Source organism: Lampris incognitus, chromosome 12 (assembly GCF_029633865.1).
Source record: "Lampris incognitus isolate fLamInc1 chromosome 12, fLamInc1.hap2, whole genome shotgun sequence".
NCBI classification, from domain to species: Eukaryota; Metazoa; Chordata; class Actinopteri; order Lampriformes; family Lampridae; genus Lampris; species Lampris incognitus.
The window spans coordinates 33,316,632-33,337,616 of NC_079222.1; the positions used below are offsets into that span (position 1 = coordinate 33,316,632).

At 43.6% G+C, this 20,985-nt stretch overlaps 1 protein-coding gene across 1 annotated transcript in view; it reads right to left on the reverse strand.

The window, feature by feature from the left end:
* Positions 1–259: 259 nt before the first annotated feature.
* The window catches only part of col5a1 (procollagen, type V, alpha 1), a 103,800-nt gene continuing 83,074 nt past the window's right edge, over positions 260–20,985 (reverse strand). Inside the window, exons 40-67 of the mRNA XM_056290506.1 lie at positions 19,310–19,417; positions 18,936–19,025; positions 18,573–18,626; positions 18,180–18,287; positions 17,915–18,022; positions 16,404–16,457; positions 16,169–16,222; positions 15,947–16,054; positions 15,794–15,847; positions 15,574–15,681; positions 13,370–13,423; positions 12,977–13,084; positions 12,763–12,816; positions 12,566–12,619; positions 12,394–12,447; positions 12,210–12,263; positions 11,949–12,056; positions 11,681–11,734; positions 11,493–11,546; positions 11,151–11,258; positions 10,886–10,939; positions 9,825–9,860; positions 9,641–9,694; positions 9,198–9,465; positions 8,771–8,883; positions 6,531–6,599; positions 3,711–3,944; positions 260–2,982 (exon numbers count right to left, since the gene is read on the reverse strand). Of these exons, the coding sequence (XP_056146481.1) occupies positions 2,836–2,982; positions 3,711–3,944; positions 6,531–6,599; positions 8,771–8,883; positions 9,198–9,465; positions 9,641–9,694; positions 9,825–9,860; positions 10,886–10,939; positions 11,151–11,258; positions 11,493–11,546; positions 11,681–11,734; positions 11,949–12,056; positions 12,210–12,263; positions 12,394–12,447; positions 12,566–12,619; positions 12,763–12,816; positions 12,977–13,084; positions 13,370–13,423; positions 15,574–15,681; positions 15,794–15,847; positions 15,947–16,054; positions 16,169–16,222; positions 16,404–16,457; positions 17,915–18,022; positions 18,180–18,287; positions 18,573–18,626; positions 18,936–19,025; positions 19,310–19,417 (2,523 nt within the window). The 3' untranslated portion in view covers positions 260–2,835. The remainder of the gene's footprint in view (positions 2,983–3,710; positions 3,945–6,530; positions 6,600–8,770; positions 8,884–9,197; positions 9,466–9,640; positions 9,695–9,824; positions 9,861–10,885; positions 10,940–11,150; positions 11,259–11,492; positions 11,547–11,680; positions 11,735–11,948; positions 12,057–12,209; positions 12,264–12,393; positions 12,448–12,565; positions 12,620–12,762; positions 12,817–12,976; positions 13,085–13,369; positions 13,424–15,573; positions 15,682–15,793; positions 15,848–15,946; positions 16,055–16,168; positions 16,223–16,403; positions 16,458–17,914; positions 18,023–18,179; positions 18,288–18,572; positions 18,627–18,935; positions 19,026–19,309; positions 19,418–20,985) is intronic.

Sequence of the window (20,985 nt, forward strand, 5' to 3'; positions counted from 1 at the left end):
GTACACATAAAGAGTGGGCCTTTTACACTTACACTAAGTTATCATTTAACATTTATTTTTTTTTAAATAATACAATAAATATACTACAAATGAACAATGGCTTTGGTAGAGAGTTACAGTATCATTTTCTCTCCACTTCACAAAGGTGGACATGATCTTTCAATCATTTCTAGCAGTAAAAGTTGATGTATTTTGATGGTAAAACTTGGGCTGTAGATCATGTCATTCTAAAATATAACAAGAGAAAAAAACTTAACAATTTCATGCATACAGATAGGTTTTAATGCTTCAAAAGACATACAAGAGTGAATGGCCACAGTAAACTTGAATTTATTGACATAAAAACCAATATATCTTCAATCCTCTTATCCTTACACAGGTTTGACAAAACTGTGAAAACAAACAAACAATCAAACAGACAATGTAAAGCTACAAAACAAAAAACAAACAAAGATGGCAGCATCACTGCTGGTTCTGAAAATTTACAAAAATTGGTTTGTCCTTTTATTGAGAGCAAGGTGTTAAATTTGGTGTAATGCGTCACAAAAAAATAAAAATAAAAATAAAAACAAAAAATAAAATAAAAATAAAAAATGAAAGATCTACAAGCATATTGAGTTATCTTAACAGAAGTGGTTCGAGCCACATATCTGCTGGTGAAAACGGAACAAATCAGCGTCGGCCTACGTAGGGGAGGGGCTCTGACAGTTCTGTGGTAGATACTAGTGGTCACAAGCGTATAGAGTGCATAGTTTAAAAGGGGATGACAAAAAAAGGGCAAAAAAAAATGTGTAATAATAAAATAAAATAAAATAAAAGTAGACCAACAAGTCAATTTGAAGATCCCAAAAAAACAAACAAACAAAAAAACAAACAAAAAAAAACAAAAAAACAAAACAAGCTTCTCATCTGGCTAATCTTGCGAAATGCTTGGACTTTATACACGACTTCCGTTGGGTTCCTTTTTCTTTTTTAATAAAGATCATATCTAAATGAGCAGGAACTATGTTCCCATGTGTTTCCATGATCAAAACCGAATAGGTTCCAGGCTTTCATGGCATTTAAAGCTATTTAGGAAACCTTTGGTGGTATCACTGATGGCTTTGCATAGCAAAAAAAAAAAAAAAAGAAAAGAAAAGGGGGGTAAAAAAAAAAAATCATGGCCATGTGCTTTGGACCATAAGAAAGGAGAACACACAGATGTTCCCATCACAATACACACATGTGCATCTCTCAAGTTCAGAAGAAGAAAACAGACAGGCTGATTAATGGAAGATGATTAATGGAGCAGTTTACTCAAGAGGTGAGATCCAAAATGCATTGTCACGGAGCAACGATGTGCAAACCAGTAGTACCAGCTTAGTTTCCTCTCCTTATGCTCTGAATTGGTCTAAATTTTAGACGCTATAGATTTTTTTTTTTTCCTATGTGGTCCGCCGAAGCAAAATAGCATGTGTTGAAATGCTGCAAGATTTATGAATCAATATGAAGAGAGATGGCATGCATAAACCGCCACTGAGCATAAATACGGTTGGAGCAAAGATCTTCCTGTGTCAAAGGTGATGCTTATGAGAGTCAAGGGGCAAATGCTGCTGGATTGCTGTTACCATAAATCTTCTTTCATTCAACAAACACAAACTAGAAAAATACATAGCACCACAGAAGAGAAAAAAAAATAGCACCTAAGTTTTGATTTCTTTGTATTTTCATTGAAATGTGACATCATCTCCCATTGCATAGTTGGATAGATAAGTGTTCGAAGGGAAATAGTAAGGCTGTTTATTAACTTAATAAAGTTTCCAACTGCCGCTAAAACAGGCACTGTTCACGAGGACACAAAGCGAAGGAATGTTTTTTTTTTTCGTTCTTAATGTAAATCAACTGTCACATAATGTCAATGAGCTTGTTTTCATCTTTTATTTCCATTCTGTTCTTTAAGTTACAAGGTGTGCTCCATATCTGTTAAAAGATAACGTTTCCCATTTTTTTTCTTTTTTTTTTTTAAATTTACAAATCAAATTTCTCACTTAAGAAGTGTTTCTGAAATTTCAATGAGTTTAAGTAACCACCATCTCCTACCTCACAAATGAAAAAGGTCACATGCATGTTTTGAAGCCCAAGCCAATAAACATTACCAGGAAAAAAATATACAGAATGTACTTACAAACATAAAAATTATTTATATATATATTTATATATAAGGTCCATTCGAGAGAATGGGGAGACAATTATGCACAAACAAAGCTCCCTTGGTGCAAAACAAAACAACAAAAAGAAGTGGCGACAGCGGGAGATAAGGGAAAACAGGAGATGGAAAGTAAAGAAAACAGCCAAATCAGATGGCGTCCGTGGCAAAATACTGCACCCCTGTGGAACAGGTGCAGCTCTCAGGGTTGCCTTCGTTATGTCAGATGAATCTACATCAAGTGTGCTGATACGGGGATGTGTGTATGTATGTATGTGTGTGTGTGTGTGTGTGTGTGTGTGTGTGTGTGTGTGTGTGCACGTGTGCATGTACGTGTAGGTGCAGGTGTATGAGTTAGAGGTGGGTGGCGGCGGTGGGGCATTCTTAAGACTTGTCCAGTTTCAAAACTTGCATGTGATAGAGAAGGCACACTGAGGTTTCAAGGTTGTACTTAATTTTTCATTAATTCCTATAGAATTTCATTGTATTGTCATCTTGATTTCAATTTGACTCATATTTGTTACTTTTGGAAAAGAAAAAAAACAAACTTTTTTTTTTTTTTTTTTACAAATAGAAAGTGTCCTATTTTCAGTTTTGTTTCTGAGAAAACAAAAATATGCTTTTTTTCTCCACTTGTTCAGTAAACAGTCTTAGCCGATGAAACAGACGGGGCCCACTTCAAATCCGAACTTTTGAGAAGATTCGCCAAAATCGTTGAACATGATGTCGACAAATGGCACCTGCTCCACTTTGGGTGTGTTGATCTCAAGTACTGTCTTTTCATAGCCCTTTTTCAACTGGGGGACAAACAGAAAGAGGAGACGTCATTAGGGAGAGACAAGAACGTCTCGACAAACAGGAACACTCCACAATTTGTATGATCTGAACCAAGAACAAAAACACTCCCCCTTTGTGTTCCTGACACTGGCGTAGCCAGGGGGGGGATTACGGGTTTAACCCCCACCACCCCCCCCAAAAAAAGGTAGAGTATCCTGCCTCATAATCCTACCTTATAATTGGTGTTATAACATAGGATGTTGTTTTCTTTATTAGTGTAGACCTATTGAGTTTTCAATGGGACTATCATAAAGGGGAGTTTTTTTTTTTTTTTAGCTGTGTGTTTGTTACATTATTGATCAGGTTGGCGGTACAACAACTCTTTAATAATGAAATGACAAAAAGTTGTCCAACCACCTTGCCAATTCCCGATATCTCCGCTTGTTGTCTCATGTAACTGCACGTTCACCTTCTGTCATTCATTCACATAACATAAAACACACACTCGCCTCTCCTAAAGGGCTATAATCTGTTACACGTTGATGTTTAGTATATTTTCTCAAGCCCCCCCCCCCAAATTAATTCCTGGCTACGCCACTGGTTCCCGATTGTTTTTTCCCCCTTTTTTCTCCCCAAGGTAACACGGGGATTCGAACTGGCGATTCCCGTGCCTTGTGTTCCTGATTTTGTCTACCAAATTTCATACACACACACACACACACACACACACGGTCTCCATTTTACTTACTGCACAGCCGTCGGCCAGGGTACGAATGTAGGGGTTATTATCATATGACATTTCCTCATCATTTGAGCCCAGGAATCGAATAGCCTTGTCATAGTTGTCCTGATCCTGGTCGTGCCACGCCACTGACTGGTAGCAGTTGTAGGTCATGTTCTGTCTGGCTGCTGCACTCAGCAACCTCATGAAAGTCATCTGCACCACGCCAATAGGGTTGCCCTCTGCGTCCACATATGAGAGCTGCAAGATTGTGGAAAATGGGAGTTTAGCAGCAGCTACGAGCAGCTGTGTGCAGCAAGAATGAATAATAGCAAGACGTTCTAGAACCGCCGTATGTTTACTATGCAGTGTGCTGTCTCCTAGGGATCAGCTAGGTTTGATTTGCCCATATCATCTGTAATGCTGTTGCACTGATGGATCACAATTTCCGGGAGAAGGTTGACAACTAATCTAACACAATACGAAGGGACATTTGTCAGCCTGCAGATGAAGCGCCGGGTCTGTCAGCCTCGGCGCTTTCTGCTGGTCCTGACAAAATACTGGCACATCATCGGCCATTCCTTCCGCTGCAATACAACTTAGTGCGTGTTTTTCTATCCATCCATCCGTTATCCAAAACCCTTATCCTACTCAGGGTCACGGGACGCTGGAGCCTATCCCAGCAGTCACTGGGCGGCAGGCGGGGGAGACACCCTGGACAGGCCGCCAGGCCATCACAGGGCCAGCACACACCCACACATCCACACCTATAGGGGCAATTTAATAGGGCCAATTCACCCGACCTGCACGTGTTTGGGCTGTGGGAGGAAACCCACGTGGACACGGGGGAGAACATGCAAACTCCACACAGAGGACGACCCGGGATGACCCCCGAGGTTGGACAACCCCGGGGGCTCGAACCCAGCACCTTCTTGCTGTGAGGCGACCGCGCTAACCACTGCGCCACCGTGCCGCCATGTTTGTCTAGTAGATGACAAAACGGCGACGTGTGTATTGGTGCACAATGTTGATTTAGTGTTTGAACAGAGGTAGAGGTGAGAACATTTCGCTTGATTTTCAGCTGGCAATGTCACGCCAGTTGCACAAGCCATCTGTTTTGCTAGCATAAGGGAAAATATAGCAGTAATACCCCATCCCCTTGACAAACACGTTGATGGAGAGACGTCCTAGGGGTTGAATTCAATATAGAATCAAAATATTTTCAAACTATTGTAAAACTTGCAAACTGTATCGTCTAAAGGATAAAATTTAGATTTTTTTGTTTTCCAAATTATGCAGCCGTTATGTGTGCCACCCCACTAGGCTGGCTATTATACTTCCTAATCACAAGTGATCAGAATACCGGCTGGTCTGTGACCTACTATATTTAAAAAAAAAGAAAAAAAGAAAAAGGCAGTGAGTGACTCCAAAGATGGAGCGGTCCATCTTTCCATACCAACCGACAGGACTCCGTTAGCTCCACATGGTCTTTTCTTCTTTCAGACGAACAGTACTTACTGATAGCAGTGCACATGCAAAGTCATGCCATGCAGCCAGAGCAAAGACCCAACTGTGAGAATGTGTATTTTTTCTTTCTTTTCTTGTGCTTACACACACACACACACACACACACGCACACACACACACACGCACACACTCAGGTTATCCACAGATGAGGAGTAGCTCCTGCGCTCTGAGGTTCAGAGCGGTAAGCTAGTCCTTCCCTTTCAGTCCATTTTCCACCGCTCCTCAATTTGCCCCCTCCCTGCCCCCACAGCGTGTGGATCCAGCCTTTCAATTGCCACGGAGAGATTACCTCTTTATCATCACAGCCGCAAGTCAACAGTGACCGAGTACCCAGAAGCCCCTGGGTGTGTGACTGAGTGCCTGACCCTTTTTTTTTTTTTTTTTTTAACTCCTTCTGTGATGCCCCACCATTGGTTGAGAGGAGGGTGTCAGCCATTTTTAATCCGGGGGTGTGATTGCGATACTTCACGGCTCTAGAGTAGCGGAAGCACACCACCCATTCCTTCCACTCGAGGACGTCTGAATCGGGAGAATTGTTTGCTGACCACACATCACGTGTAATAACAGAGAGCTGACAACTTCTTCAGATCAGCTCTCCACAGAGGTCAAGGCACGCAGTCACTTCTAGGTACCGCTCGTCCGGTCTGCTAGAGGCCAGGAAGGATGGAGACAGTCAAGAATCCCCACGTTAAAGCAAAATAAACTGCCCCCTTTGGAAATAGACCTCTGTTTAAAAAGACAAACAAAAAAACTGTGGGTCTCAAGTAATCCCCCCCCCCCAATTGTACACTTCCAATTACCCCACTTTTCCGTGCCGTCCCGGTCGCTGCTCCAGGGACGCCCGACCAAGCCGGATTCGAACCGGTGATCCCCGTGTTGGTAGGCAACAGAATAGGCCGCCACGCTACCCAGGTTCCCCCAGTATCGAATAATTTAACTTTTAGCTTAATGTTAGAAAATTCTTGTCTGTACGATCCGAACACCTTTCCTTCCTCTTCAAGTCAGAGCGTTACCTAGTTTGCTTGCCTGGAGGTGCGTGCTGCTTGTGTTGTGCCATGCGTCACGGTGATGCGACCCCGAGCTAGGTGCCAGTCTACATACTGCTGAAGACAAACCATGCAGAGCCTCAGGCCCACAGAGGCCCGGCCTGGGCCAAACCTCTGGAACCAGAGGCACGGCAACTTACCAGAGAACCTCTCTTGTAGTGACTATACCATGTGCCTGGCGTGTCTTTGGGCCATTTTGCCATTTTGCTCTGTAAAATATGAGAGGTATTCAGGGAAGGGAACGGGACGAGGGGAAGTCAGGGATCACGCTTACCAGTTTACCACGTTTGAATTCACTGAACCAGGAACCAGGGATCTCCTTTACCCAGGATGTGAGCCTAGCCTGGGGGTATGGAGCAACAGGGAGGAAAAGGAGGAGGAGAAAAACAGCAGTGTTAAAGAAGGAAAATAGTTCCTGTAGAACCCCCCACATCCCCATCCCCCTCCACGTTCACCTCTCTCCTTCTCTGTCCTGTCTTTAGACCTGAAAGAGTGTTAGGTGAGGTCATCCAGATCTGGGTGCGTTAGCAGATCTGAGTAAGACATTATGCCATTTTGTACAGAACAACATCAGCCTGGAGCTAATTGCTGCTGAAAAATTCATGAGTAAACAGTGAATAATTAAGGAATGAATACCTGCAAGGAGCTGCTGTACCAAGGCCTCTAGCCCCGCTGTTAAGTCATAGTGCTGCACAGATACTACTCACTTAGTTATGCCATCAGAAGCTATGACTGGCCCAACAGAGGACAAGTCTGATGACCTCAGCCATGACCATGATGAAGTCCCCTTTACTAGAGGAATTTGATATGGAGTGCCATTATTAGTTTAATACGTTAATGAAAGTGAAGCCAATGATCAGTGAATGCTGGGAGACCACAGATATTATACAACTGCTTCACTGAACATACATTTTCAATATTTTTACTGGAGTGGGTTACGGGGTGGGGTGGGGGGGATATACGCTTTATGGATTTTATTTCATTTGGCACGTGTGTCTGATCGTAATTTTTTTAATTTTTTTTATTTCCCGCCCTTTTTCTCCCCAATTGTACCCAGCCAATTACCCCACTCTTCTGAGCCATCCCAGTCACTGCACCACCCCCTCTACCGATCCGGGGAGGGCTGCAGACTACCTCATGCCTCCTTCGATACATGTGCAGTCGCCAGCCGCTTCTTTTCACCTGACAGTGAGGAGTTTGGGTGGGGGGATGTAGCGTGTGGGAGGATCACGCTATTTCCCCCTCCCCCCCAAACAGGTGCCCCGACCGACCAGAGGAGGCACTAGTGCAGCGACCAGGACACATACCCGCATCCGGCTTCCCACCCCGCAGACACGGCCAATTGTGTCTGTAGGGATGCCCGACCAAGCCGGAGGTAACGCGGGGATTTGAACCGCCGATCCAGTGTTGGTAGGCAACGGAATAGACCGCCACGCAAACCGGACGCCCAGTGCTAAATATTTCTCACTGTATCTGAAGTTATCTCTATCTGTGCTCCAGTCTATGTGGACGTGCTGAAGCACACATTTTCCTTTCCAACTCCACACTTGCTCCACACAAATGAGTCTAGCCCATCACCAGCACGCTACAAGAAGTCTACCCCATTATTCTGAGCTAATGCTAACTCGCGCTCCTTTGAGGTTTTGTCAGTAGGATTATTACAATGGCTGTATTGTTATCATATATCAAGTCATACAATCTGTCCAAGACTGATCAAACGTTTCACTACTCTGCTGTTTCTTCTCCTCTTCTCTACACCCTCATTTATGTATATATATACTATATATATATATAATGAACCAGCAGTCCTCTCCAGGTGCCGGTCACCTGCCAGAGGCCTGTATAGGTAAGAATGCAGGGTAGGCCTCCAGTGACACCTCGCCTACAAGATGACATGGAAGAAAAGATATGCTGGGAGTGTGACATCATCTATGTGAATGTGTGTGTTTGGGTGAAGGAGTCACCATCTTTTTGTGATTATCGACAGTGAAGCCTAAAGCTTTGAAATTCCACATATGTGAAAAATAAGACAACTCTCAAAGAAGGGCTGTTGTGCTCCCATGGGGGAATCGAGGGCTCCTCTAGTCCGCTCCACATCTTGGTAATGACAGTACTCGGTAATAACAATAAGTCAAATGTGATGAAAGCTTATTTTATGGGAAAGTGGGTATGCACACTAGAGTTGCAACTTCAAAAAATAGCGTCGCAAGACATACAGATTTTATATGTATAGGAGGCATAGCCCATCAGTAGCGAGGGAAGGACAATTCTGCAGCCAATGGTATTCATCAGTCTTCCAAATGGTGAAGAGGAAACTGTAAATAGCTTTCACATCTTTTCTTCTGTGTACCATTCTCTATCACCATGCTAAGCAGGAGACTTTCACAGCCCTTGTGCTTGTTCTATACTGATCCTGGCTGTATATATGTATGTGTTTGTGTTTATGTGTATGTGTGTTTTGTGTGTGTGTGTGTGTGTGTGCTCATTTTCAGATGCCAATACGGATCCACTTACTCCTTCAGACTTCTTATCGGGGAAGATGCAGCTCTCTCCTCCTGCTGTGAAGTTGCAGTAGACCTTGAAGGAGTCTCTAGAGCATCCCTGGTTGGGATCAATCCAGTACTCACCTGGAGAGAGACAGCGAGAGAGAGAGAGAAAGGGGGTAGATAAACATTTAGCAAGGGAGAGATAGTTTGTGTGTGTGTGTGTGAGAGAGAGAGAGAGAGAGAGAGAGAGAGAGAGAGAGAGAGAGAGAGAGAGAGAGAGAGAGAGAGAGAGAGAGAGAGATTAATGCCATTTCAGTTAAAAGAAGATATTCACATTGTGTAATCATGTCTCTACCCCTGACGTTTTAATCTGATAAGTTAGTATGGCACAAATGTTTCCTTATCTGGTCATAACAAATCCAAATGCCACGCCTATCTATTTCAGGGGTACCCACCATCAGGGAAGTCTGGGTGACAGAGCTGCAGGTCCTTGCAAGTCCGGGCAGGGTTTCCCTGTGTGCCCAGCGGGTGCTTCATCTGCTCGATTTCCAGTTTAAGGGAGTTGAGTGAGCCAAAGATCTCCTCCATGCCATCATCGTAGTCCTTGTAGTTGGCGTCCACACCTGCATCATCCACCATCTGGCTGGCATCAATATTCCTACGTGTCCTGCCCTTGCTGGGGGCTTGGATGGGAAGTGGGTGGATAACATCGCCAGGAGGGCCCTGATACGAGGTGGCAGAAAGAGAAACACATTGGTAAGAGGAGGTTGGAGATACTGCAGCTGTTCACATCAATAAGCGAAGATAACTTCTTGGTCTCATCTAATGGTCTCATCTATCTTACCTAACTGTGAGATACAATCAAAATAATGATACATTACGTATTGAGTTGACTTACAGGGGGTCCGGGGGGTCCAGGAACACCGGTCTCTCCTTTTGGACCAGTTTGACCCTAAGCAAGACACATATATTAATTGTTTGGTATTGTTGTTTGGTGAATATAATGGTTAAATCCACTATTGGGTGGCTCACACCACGTGACATGGTAGCTATTGCTTCAGATCCTCTTAACAAATACTTACTGATGATCCCTTAGCTCCCTTTGGACCGGGGGGACCCTACAAGCACAAACAAACCAAGATCATAAATGCTACTCTGATCGTAAGTGGTATTCTTGTGTCCACAATATGCAAAGCTTTCAATGAGGTTATACAATGCTTGTAATTCAGAAAAAAATAAAATAAAAAAAAAATATTAAATGTATGTGTAGCGAATTCAGGGGCAGGCGGGAATCCATCGCAGCCGGGAATCGAACCCGGATAGCCCGGATCACGGGCGACTGCGCTAACCAGTCTACTAAAGGGTCCAACCCGTTAGCCAAGGGCTAGCGAGTCTAATCATTCATGGTCGTTACACTACCCCCCTCTTTCGGAAAGCGTGTCCCCGCACTTCAGCATATCAGCTCCCTCATGCCTCTGGGCGCACGTGCTTCCGATGGCCTCACGGTCTCACCACCCCACTTCTGACACCAATTTAGTGAATTCAGGAGGCAGCCGGGACCAAAGTTGGATAGCCCGCATCACGGCTGACTGTGCTAACCAGTCAACTAAAGCGTCTGACCCGATTTGGATTGTTTCCCCCTTTTTCTCCCCAATTGTATCTGGCCAATTACCCCACTCTTCCGAGCCTGGTCGCTGCTCCACCCCCTCTGCCGATCCGGGGAGGGCTGGAGACTACCACATGCTTCCTCCGATAGATGTGGAGTCACCAGCTGCTTCTTTTCACCTGACTGTGAGGAGTTTCGCCAGGGGGACGTAGGCGCCCCGACCGACCAGAGGAGGCACTAGTGCAGCGACCAGGACACTAACCCACATCTGGCTTTCTACCTGCAGACACGGACAATTGTGTCTGTAGGGACGCCCGACCAAGCCGGAGGTAACACGGGGATTCAAACCACCGATCCCCGTGTTGGTAGGCAAAAGAATAGATCGCCACACCACCTGGATGCCCCTCATGACAACATTTTAACCTCAGGAGAGCAAAAAGGGTGAGTCAGAGGCAAGTCACAGGTTTTACCAAATATCAATTACTGACTTAAAAGATCATTTTCATTGCATAACCCCTTTAAGGAAAACAGACTCACGGGTAATCCTGGAGGACCAAGAGGACCAAGTGGACCCGAGGGACCGGCAATACCCTGATGGAAGGAAAAACGAACCAATCAGCGACTTTTGTGTGATGGCTAGAAAGCCTTTCCATAGATCTGAATGGACCTTTAATAGAGATCTTGGTGAGATAATATTGACTAACAGGTGAAAACCTGAGACTGGTAATTCAATATTTACTACCTGTAAGCAGAAGTGGGCAATTCAATGGCATGCTGAACACCTGGTGTATAATCAACTCACATTGTCTCCTTTGGGACCAGATGATCCCTGAGGACCAGGAAGACCCCTGTCACCCTTTTCTCCCTGTTCACCTGGTGGTCCGATAAGGCCAATGAGACCAGGGTGGCCCTGAAAACAGCGCACAATAACACACACACTGTTGATACAATGCTCAATATCTCACTATATAACAAGGTAGTGCAATAATATTTCATTTGGCCTCCATTACACATCCATCATTGATGGGGCGGGTAAATGCCACTGAGTCATTCTTATCAACTCGATGGAGGAAATCAAAACAGTGAAGTAAATCCTAATGCGTTTCATGGCAGAGAAGTAAAAAGAACCATCATCATGGATTACCTTTTCTCCCTTGATTCCAGAGTCTCCTCTCAAACCGGGTAAACCTGCAGGACCCTGTGAGCAAAAAGAAGAACAGAATAACAGATTGGACAGGGAGAATTTATGACGTCACAGGTTTTTTTTTTTAAGACTAACCGTTCACATTATTCCGATAAGTAAGTGGGATACCTTAGTATAATTCTACCTACCATAGGTCCTGCTGGTCCATCTGGCCCTGGGGAACCAGGTAGACCTTGCTCTCCCTGTAGAGAAATTAAAATGAGACATTTTCATTATTGTACCCTCACAAAAATTCTTTTCATTAATGGCCCAGCAGTTTTAAATAATTACTATATTGGTTTTTTATCAGTGCTTTATGAAAGAAGCTCGCGCATTGCCCGAGCGTGCCTTTCTGAGATCATTACAAGGCTGTGGTGTGTATGACTTTAACAAACTCCTTTTAAAGGATTTACTTACAACTGGGCCAGGGATACCCCTAAGACCTTCAGAGCCGGGTTTGCCAGGTGATCCCTGAGGACCGACGGGACCTGTCTTTCCTTGGGGACCTTCCAAACCGGACTCACCCTGTAGAGCAGAAACAGGACAGACAATGCAATGGTTTTCATGAGGGTTTTGGACTATGTGACACTTCATTTATGATTTGTTGGTATATTATAGACAAAAAGAGAGAAAGGGAATCTAGAGAAGTTTTAGAGAATTCTGAACATTTTACTTTACCTTTGCTCCCTTTTCACCTTGTCTTCCTTCAGGGCCCGCTGCTCCAGGAGGTCCCTAAACAGACAAAGGACGGTGAAAGAGGAAGAGATAAATGAATAGATATATAGGGGGAGAACATGGTAATGGCTCCCTATTGTCAACATTTCATATTAACCAGGTATAAAGAGACCAGCGTATAACTTACCCTCTTTCCTGGTGGTCCAGAGGGACCAGACTCTCCAGTGGGTCCTGGTGAGCCCTGTGAAAAGTAAAAAAAAAAAACATTATTGGACTTAAAGAGTGACGCATGCCCCACAGGAATTGTGATATGCATGTTCGAAAAAAAAATAATAAAAGGAAAATGACACATTACTCACAGCTTGACCGGGCTCTCCATCATCTCCCTTGTCACCAGCGGGGCCATCTATACCCTGCGTGGCAAATGAACAATGTGATGTTGCACTGAACCAATGACATACAGACTATGACTGACACAGCATGATGCAAAGCAAAAAAAAAAAAACAATTTGATATCAACATGAGCTAATGACACTGATGACATTTCATTGCTTACAGCTGGACCGGGCTCTCCTGGTGGTCCAGGATCACCTGGGAAACCACTTGGACCCTGAAAATAAACACAAGCAGCATTATAAGCTATAATGAAACATATTCTTGGCTTCATTTAGTTGCATATATACAGGTAGGGGGGAAACATCATCTTTTAATGTTAAGAAATCCCCGCACTGCTGTCAGGTGGCTGCTGACTGAGCTGAAGAAAGACTTACAGGGCTGCCTTTGGGACCATCATCTCCAGGTGGACCTTTGGGGCCAGGAGGTCCAGCAGAGCCAGCAGGACCTGACTCTCCCTTCTCTCCACGCTCTCCTCTTGGACCCTGAGATAGTGTGTAAGTATTTGTAGTTCAGAGAAACATGACAAAGGCAACAGCAGTATATTTGACATTGGGATATTAATAAAGGAATATCTTCATTGTACATTATTGTCATTTTAGAAAAAAAATATCTAATCAAGCCAGTGATTGACTATGATTAATTCATCTTGGCTGTGAACCTATTGTTGGTTTAATGGAAAGTTGTTTTTCCTTGTAGTTCATCTCATGAGGATTTACTGCTGCTTAATTTCTTATGTTGTTTTCAATATGGAGGGAACATTCACTCACTGGTGGACCAACTTCTCCCTGAAGACCAGGCTCTCCTGTTTCACCAGAATCTCCCTGGGTAGAGAAAGAGAAAGATGGGAATATGACACATTGTCTTTTAAAAAGCCCATTTGTTGATCCAGAACATCCATTTTCTTTTTCTTTTTTTTACAGATGTCCCAGTGCCCTTCACCAGCTGAAAAAAGATGACATAGGCGATTTCAATCCATCATCTGCAGTCAAACACAGTGGATGGAGAGAGTGCTGACCTTATGGTTCTCTCTGAATCCTGCCCATACATCTTCTCCTCTTTTCCCTGTCTTATTGAACCATGTCCTTGTTGACTCATCCACACCGTGGGTAACATCATTATTCAATGCCAAATAAACCTGCTAACCTCCTGCTGGGAGATAGTTAGAATCTGCTTTAACTGCTCCAAGAAGAAATGTCAACTCGTATCATTTCGGGGGGTTACAGGAACATGGAAAGACGAGAAAATCCATATTCTAACCACCACCTGGCCGGACTGGGCTGTGCTTTCATCAGCATGTCAAGATCCTCTCTTGCATGAATACCAGCACTCTAAACATCTACTCTCAATCGGCATCCGGATTCCTTCTCAAGCCTTTTTGATTGCTGTCAAGCTATACAACCAATTCAGTTGGCACATCTAGTTAAAAGTGCTACTAATATATATTAGGTAGAGCCTCTGCAGCTCTTCATGGAGTGCTGCATGCCCATACTCCATGTTTGAATCAATCTCCTCACAAACACCACAGGTGACACTGGTAAATTCTGCTGAGACCAAGACTATTATTATCATTAAGCTCCAAATCAGAATTATATAGTGCCAATAACTCCCTGGCTCAATTACTTGTCAGCTCCCTGTGCTAGCTAATAAAAGGTACCTGATCATCTTTATATTAGCAGGAGAATGTGCACTGTAACCGGCAGCTTCTGCAAAGGCAAGCCTCCCATAATAAAACACTAAAGTTCAAATAACAACTGTTTTAGAAAAGCCATCTTTAATAATGCATTCAGCATATTGGCATTCTCAGTACAATGCATGTAAGCACTTATTCATCATCATTCCACCAAGTGACAGTACTGCTGAATAATAATAATAAAAATAAAACACTCTTTAGATTGTTTATGCCACTCTGTAGAAGAAGCAACCCCACCCCACGTAAAACAGAATCACACGAATAGCCACATTAAATATTAGTGGCTGCAGAGAGGAGCGTCACATCCTTACCACACAATCTGACAATTAAGCTGCCTTTTCCAAACTGTGATGAACTATAGTCAAACTGAAAAATACTGCGCCCATGTTATAGTTAAGATTTGTTAAAAACAAACAAGAAACATTTACACTATCTTGAGAGAAGGAGGGATACTTTTCAGATATACCTATTTAAGAATGATTAAAGATCCAATCAAATGATTTTTATTTAATAAGACAAGTATTATTATTATTACTACTACTACTAATAATAATAATAATAATAAGAATCATATTGCATTGCGTTTATATAGTGCTTTTCTAGACACCCAAAGCACAATTAATTAATTTATTTATTTATTAATTAAGCACAATCAATTATTGTGGAATATTCATGTTAGAAGCATAATTTTTTCAGCTTCAGAATTATTTGATCCCACATTATGGCCGATAGATATTTTAGCGCATCGTCTCTGAGCACAGCCAATTCTCGGGAGGTTAAGGGGGCGTGGCCCTGAGCTCACGTGACTCTTTACTGACACCTGGCTAGCTTGCAGGCTTGCGTAATGTTGCTAGACAACAATTCGAAAACAGACCAATTGATTGCTAACGAGAATTCATGTCCAATCAAATCAGCGTATTAAATTATGTAATTCATTAACAGAAGCAGGTTGGTTTCCTGAAAATGGTTTAATTGTGTTGACAACAAAGAAGCCTGTTTCTCAAGGGGCTTTTGTCATAATTTCACAACAACAGCAGTTTTAACATTTTGGGTACCTTTACATGAATAAACCTTTTGTTAAACAATACAAGATTGTTAAATCTGATTTTCATTGGACTGGATCTTTAATCATCTCCAGAGAGACAAAAAGAAATCACACCAAGGGTTCCATTCTGCAGCGCAGTGCCGTGCCAAAGAGCTCTGCCACACTTACAATGCCTATATTACAGCCAATTCATTATAAGTGGAGATAGCCAAGCCAGGATCATAGCATAGCCTTACCTTTTCTCCAACAGCACCAGGATTTCCAATACCACCAGGTGGTCCCTGGGGGCCGTCAGCTCCAGGGGCTCCTGAAGGGCCTCTGGGACCAGGTGGGCCAGGTGGACCCTTGAGAGAAGAGAAAAAGTCTAATAAATGAAGACATCACTCCTATATACTTCTAATGATGACATCTAATGCATAAATGCATTGTCATATTCATCCTCCACAAAGCTCTTACCATCTGACCAACATCTCCAGTTTCACCCTTCTCACCAGGGGGACCAGGCAAACCCTGAAGTTGTCATAGAAAAGACAAGGGTTATGTTAACCATTTCTTCATGATAACATTTTTCCAGAGTTAAAGTTTCTGTTATTCTATTCTAGTCCTAACCTGAAGCCCAACTGGGCCTGGAGGTCCTGGGAATCCTCTAGATCCTTCATCTCCCTTCTGGCCAAAAAGACCCTGCTGACCTCTGGGGCCAGGTTCACCATCAGCACCCTACATAGCAGAAGACAGGAAGCGGGAAACACAATAAGATGGTATAAATTAAGGGAAAACAGATGATGCTCATCACTTTTAGACAAAAAGATTCTGGAAAGAATGGGTACTCACAGCAAGACCAGGAGCTCCTACAGGACCTTGAGGACCAGTAGGACCAGGAGGACCCTGCAGAAGCGAGGAGGGAGGAGAGGGGTTGGAGGGAGACCAGAACAATCAATTAAAAAGCAATCAACCAGTATAGTAGCTGCTACTAGAAACTTTAAAACCTGAGCAGTTTCCAGACAGAAAACGGAATAACTTCACAATTTCCTAATGTAAAACAGTGGGTATGCAAATAAAAACTCACATGTTCTCCTTTATCGCCCTTGCTTCCCTTCTGGCCTGGTTCACCAAACTCTCCCTGAGGGTGAAAAAAACAAAAGTCCATTAGCTTAAATTAAGCAGCAAGCAGTAAAAAGAAAGACGTCACTAAATAATACTACCTGAATTATTAAAGCTTAATTTCAGACAAACACAAAGAATGGCTGGTATCAAATCAAATCAAACTAAAATAAATCAAATCAAAGCATTGTGACTTCATTTAATTGTAGCCTGCCATGTTTTTATTTATTTATTTTTGGTGTAGACCCCCCCCCCCTTTTTTTCTCCCCAATTGTACTTCACCAATTACCCCACTTTTCTGGGCCTCACCGGTCACTTCTTTTCACCTGACAGTGAGGAGTTTCACCAGGGGAACGTAGCGTGTGGGAGGATCACACTATTCCCTCCAGTTCCCCCTCCCCCCTGAACAGGTGCCCCGACCGACCAGAGGAGGCACTAGTACAGCAACCGGGAAACATACCCACATCCGGCTGCCCATCCGCAGACACCAAGCCGGAGGTAACACGGGCATTCGAACCGGCGATCCCCATTTTGAAAGGCAAGAGAATAGACCGCCATGCCACCCGGATGCCCCAGATTTTTCTATATGACAACGTTATTTTTCTCTTCTCTTGTGTGACTGTGACAGCTATGACTCACATCTTTAGGGAGCTTATCATGGAAAGAAATTCACTCACATTTTCTCAGCTCATGGAGGAAATATCATTAGTACCACCCACAGCCTGTTTACGCCAGCACATCCAGAAAAAAAACAACTTCAAGCTTCCAAAATCCTCTACCTCTTTTGGATGTTTAGAAAAATAATGACTCAAACCCAAAAGAAAAGCCCTTCAGTCAGTGGCCTCGTGTTCTACTAACACACAATTAGTCTTTTTATACAAGCCCTGGAGTTTTCCAATCCCCGAGAACTAGACTTATAATGAGAGAGTCTGGATGTGTGTAAATGTTAGCTTACTGGATCCTTTTCTTTTTTATCTGCACAGCAAATACCCTTTATATTCTCTCTGTCCCTCTAGACCATGGGGACCGTCGTAAGGCCAGTTAAGAAGTTAAGAACCAAGGCGTTCTTCTAAGGATAAGAGCTCATCCTTTGAGTATTCTTATAGTTGATCCTTCCTGCAAATGTTTTTTTTTTCTTTTGAGGAAAGGTGGGTGGATTTTCTGGCTTCAGAATAATAAAGAGGTTCTCGCACACTGCTTCTGTCTCTACCTCCTCATTCTCCTCCTTTTCATACTAATTCAGCTTAGTATGGAGGGTTGACACGACAGATTAGCCATTTCAAGATCGGCCACTCAAAGAAAACCACATGAGATGACAGTGGACAAGAGGGAGAGAGAGGACATCAATTCTGCAAGCTCAAATTCATATCCATGTGGAAGAATTTCCCCATCGTATCTGTCATTATATATTACTTCAGCTTACTGAAGCACAACAACACGATGGAAATTAGCCGTGTCCTCGTCGTCCCAATTTACCTTATCTCCATCTTCTCCTGGGGGCCCAGGAGGTCCTCCAGGTCCTGGCAGACCTACAGGTCCTTGAATTCCATCTCTACCAGCTGGGCCCTGAGGACCTTTCTCTCCCTATTAGAGAAAAAAAAATACAGCCATGATAAAGTGACTCTGATACTTAAATATATGTAATAATGTAAACTCAAATGTTGCACTTAAACCCAATTCCAAATTGCAATTCACTTCTCCCCGTGGGCAGGAGAAATCCCGAGAAAAAGATTATTCTTACCGGCCCACCCTTCTCTCCAGCAGGGCCTGGAGGTCCCTGAGGGCCAGGTCGTCCAGGCAGACCAGTAGGCCCAGCGGGGCCAGCAGGACCTCGTTCACCAGGAGAACCCTACAGAACACAAGATTAAAGGTAGCAATACTGTTACATAACAGAACTAAGCAAAAAAAAAAAAAAGAGGATATACCACATTTTAATAGCAAATCAGAATTAATTATAAGGCAACTCTTCGGTCAAACCATATGTTAGGTAACACAGCCTGGTACAGCTGGTGGTGGGAGTGTGATCCAGAAAGGGAAACAAACCACAGAGGGCGAGGAAAGGAGTCAGAGAGCGGGACTGAAAGTGAAGTAGGGGAAAGAGATTGAGGACGAGGATGCAAAGGTTTGTACTCACAGCAGGGCCAGGCGGGCCGTTGGGGCCTTCATTCCCTTTCAGGCCATGGGCTCCCTGTAGAGAGAGAGAGACAATCAAGACTTTTGGAAACACTACCAAGGAAGCACTCGGCCTCTCTTACACTGGACCAACTATCTACAAACAACCTCATCCACCTCCTACTCCCATCACACACATACATACAAACACTACTGTTGGTCTACTCAACAATGAAGTTGTGAGAGTGTTCCATCATGTCCAACTTTATTATGGTGTCCTTCACATGACTATTGCACAATAACTCAGTGATAAAACTAAACAAGATATTAAATCTGTTAGGAAATTATGTTATTATACTCGGTCATAACAGAGTGATATACTCACAAGAGGTCCAGGAAGACCCCTCTCTCCAGGGAAACCTCTTGGACCAGGAGGGCCATCCTTGCCAGCTGGACCAGCAGGGCCTGGGTCACCCTGTGGTGGGTAACACAGCATGGTAAATCTTGTGAATTCAAGGATACTGACATCATTTTAATATTTCATAAGCAAGAATAAACATATTTGTTCCTAATTTCAATGAAATATATTGGAGAATCATCTTACAAAACCAAAAATAGTGGCAAATTAATATCAGTATCATTACATTTATATTCCAAGCCCACCATGATATGTGAGGCTTACTGATATTGTGCTGAAACTTGTTGCTCATTTTGCAGATGGAAATGTACGGAAATGTTAAACGGAGCTTCAGTACTTGCCTTGGCTCCTTCTTTTCCTGCAGCGCCAGGTAGACCCTGCTCACCAGGTGGGCCTGGTGGTCCTGGGTGACCACGATCTCCCATTGGTCCAGTCTCCCCTGTTGGTCCCTATGGTTGAAAGACAAGATAAAATTGGGGATAAACAGGATGAATGGCACATTGCAGGCCAGAGAAATGAAACTAGGTGAAAAGAAAAGGCACAGCAGAGCTTGTGAGATAAAAAAAAAAAGGGCCAAGAATTTATCCATGTATTACGTAAAAGAACAACCATGTACCATGTTAGAGGCCTGCTAGTCATCCAAGCCACAACCAGTTGTGTAAGATCATTGTTCTCAATTAGCCTTAGCGGAACATCTAGGAGGAAGTGGTTGTTAAATGTGGATGTGTAATGGATGAAAATCCTTAGTGCCAATATCATCCATCCATCCATGATCCAAACCGCTTATCCTGCTCTCAGGGTCGTGGGATGCTGGATTCTATCCCAGCAGCCATTGGGCGCCAGGCGGGGAGATACTCTGGACGGGCCGCTAGGCCATCACAGGCCCCCCAACACACACACACACACACACACACAAACATTCACACCTAGGGACAATTTAGTATGGCCGATTCACCTGACCTACATGTCCTTAGACTGTGGGACGAAACCAGAGCCCCCGGAGGAAACCCACGCAGAAACAGGGAGAACATGCAAACTCCACATAGAGGACGACCCGGTACGACCCCCAAGGTTGGACTACCCCGGGGCTCAAACCCAGGACCTTGTTGCTGTGAGGCGACCACGCTAACCACTGCGCCACTGTGCCGCCCAAATATATAATAAATATCAATATCAATAGCCAATATCCAATATCAGACCAATATCAGAGAGGCACAAAACACTGTGCAAGCCAAAGCTTCATATAGGTATTGTAAGAGGAGAAACACCATTTTGCCAGTGGAAAAAAAAAGAAAAGAAAAAAGATAGCATAAGCATTATGATTGCAACTTCCTTACAACTTATGTTACCATACAAATGAAGAGCAGTATCACCACGATATAGGTCAAAGCTGATGATGTTTGCTGAGTGCCACTTCTCAGTACTCATTGACAGTGGTGAAATAACTAGGTGGGAAATCTTGGGGTCCTCCCTCTAGAAAATGGTAACTGAAAAATAGTATTTTTTTCAGAATATGATGTGAACTTTTAAGGGGCTCTATTTTGGTGCTGGCACAGAGCCAGTGGAGATGTAAATACAGGCTGACTGGGAATTTCATCGGCTGCAGGGGGAAGTTTTCCCACCTAAGCTTGTATGGTAACGTCATGGTTTGACAGAACCCCGCCTACACCAACACAAATGGAGCGGCACAACAGGATGTGCACCATGCAGATCCTCTGGCACAGTAGCGACACGATGATGCTCCTTTTTGGCCGGAAACTGGCTCATGAGTCCGCTGGCTCAGATCACGTCTGAGCGCATGCACAGGTAAAATGAGCTCTTTACCTGCAGCAGTCTGGCCGAGGACACGACTGATCACTGATCATCTATCCAAAACATATGCATTTCTGCCCACTGAAATAAATAATTAAACCAACAGCAACGACTAACTGCAAGCAACATTATGAATAAGTTAATCAGGAAAAAGGGTCTACATGTGGGTATTGAATTGAATGTTTATTAAATAATATGAAATCCA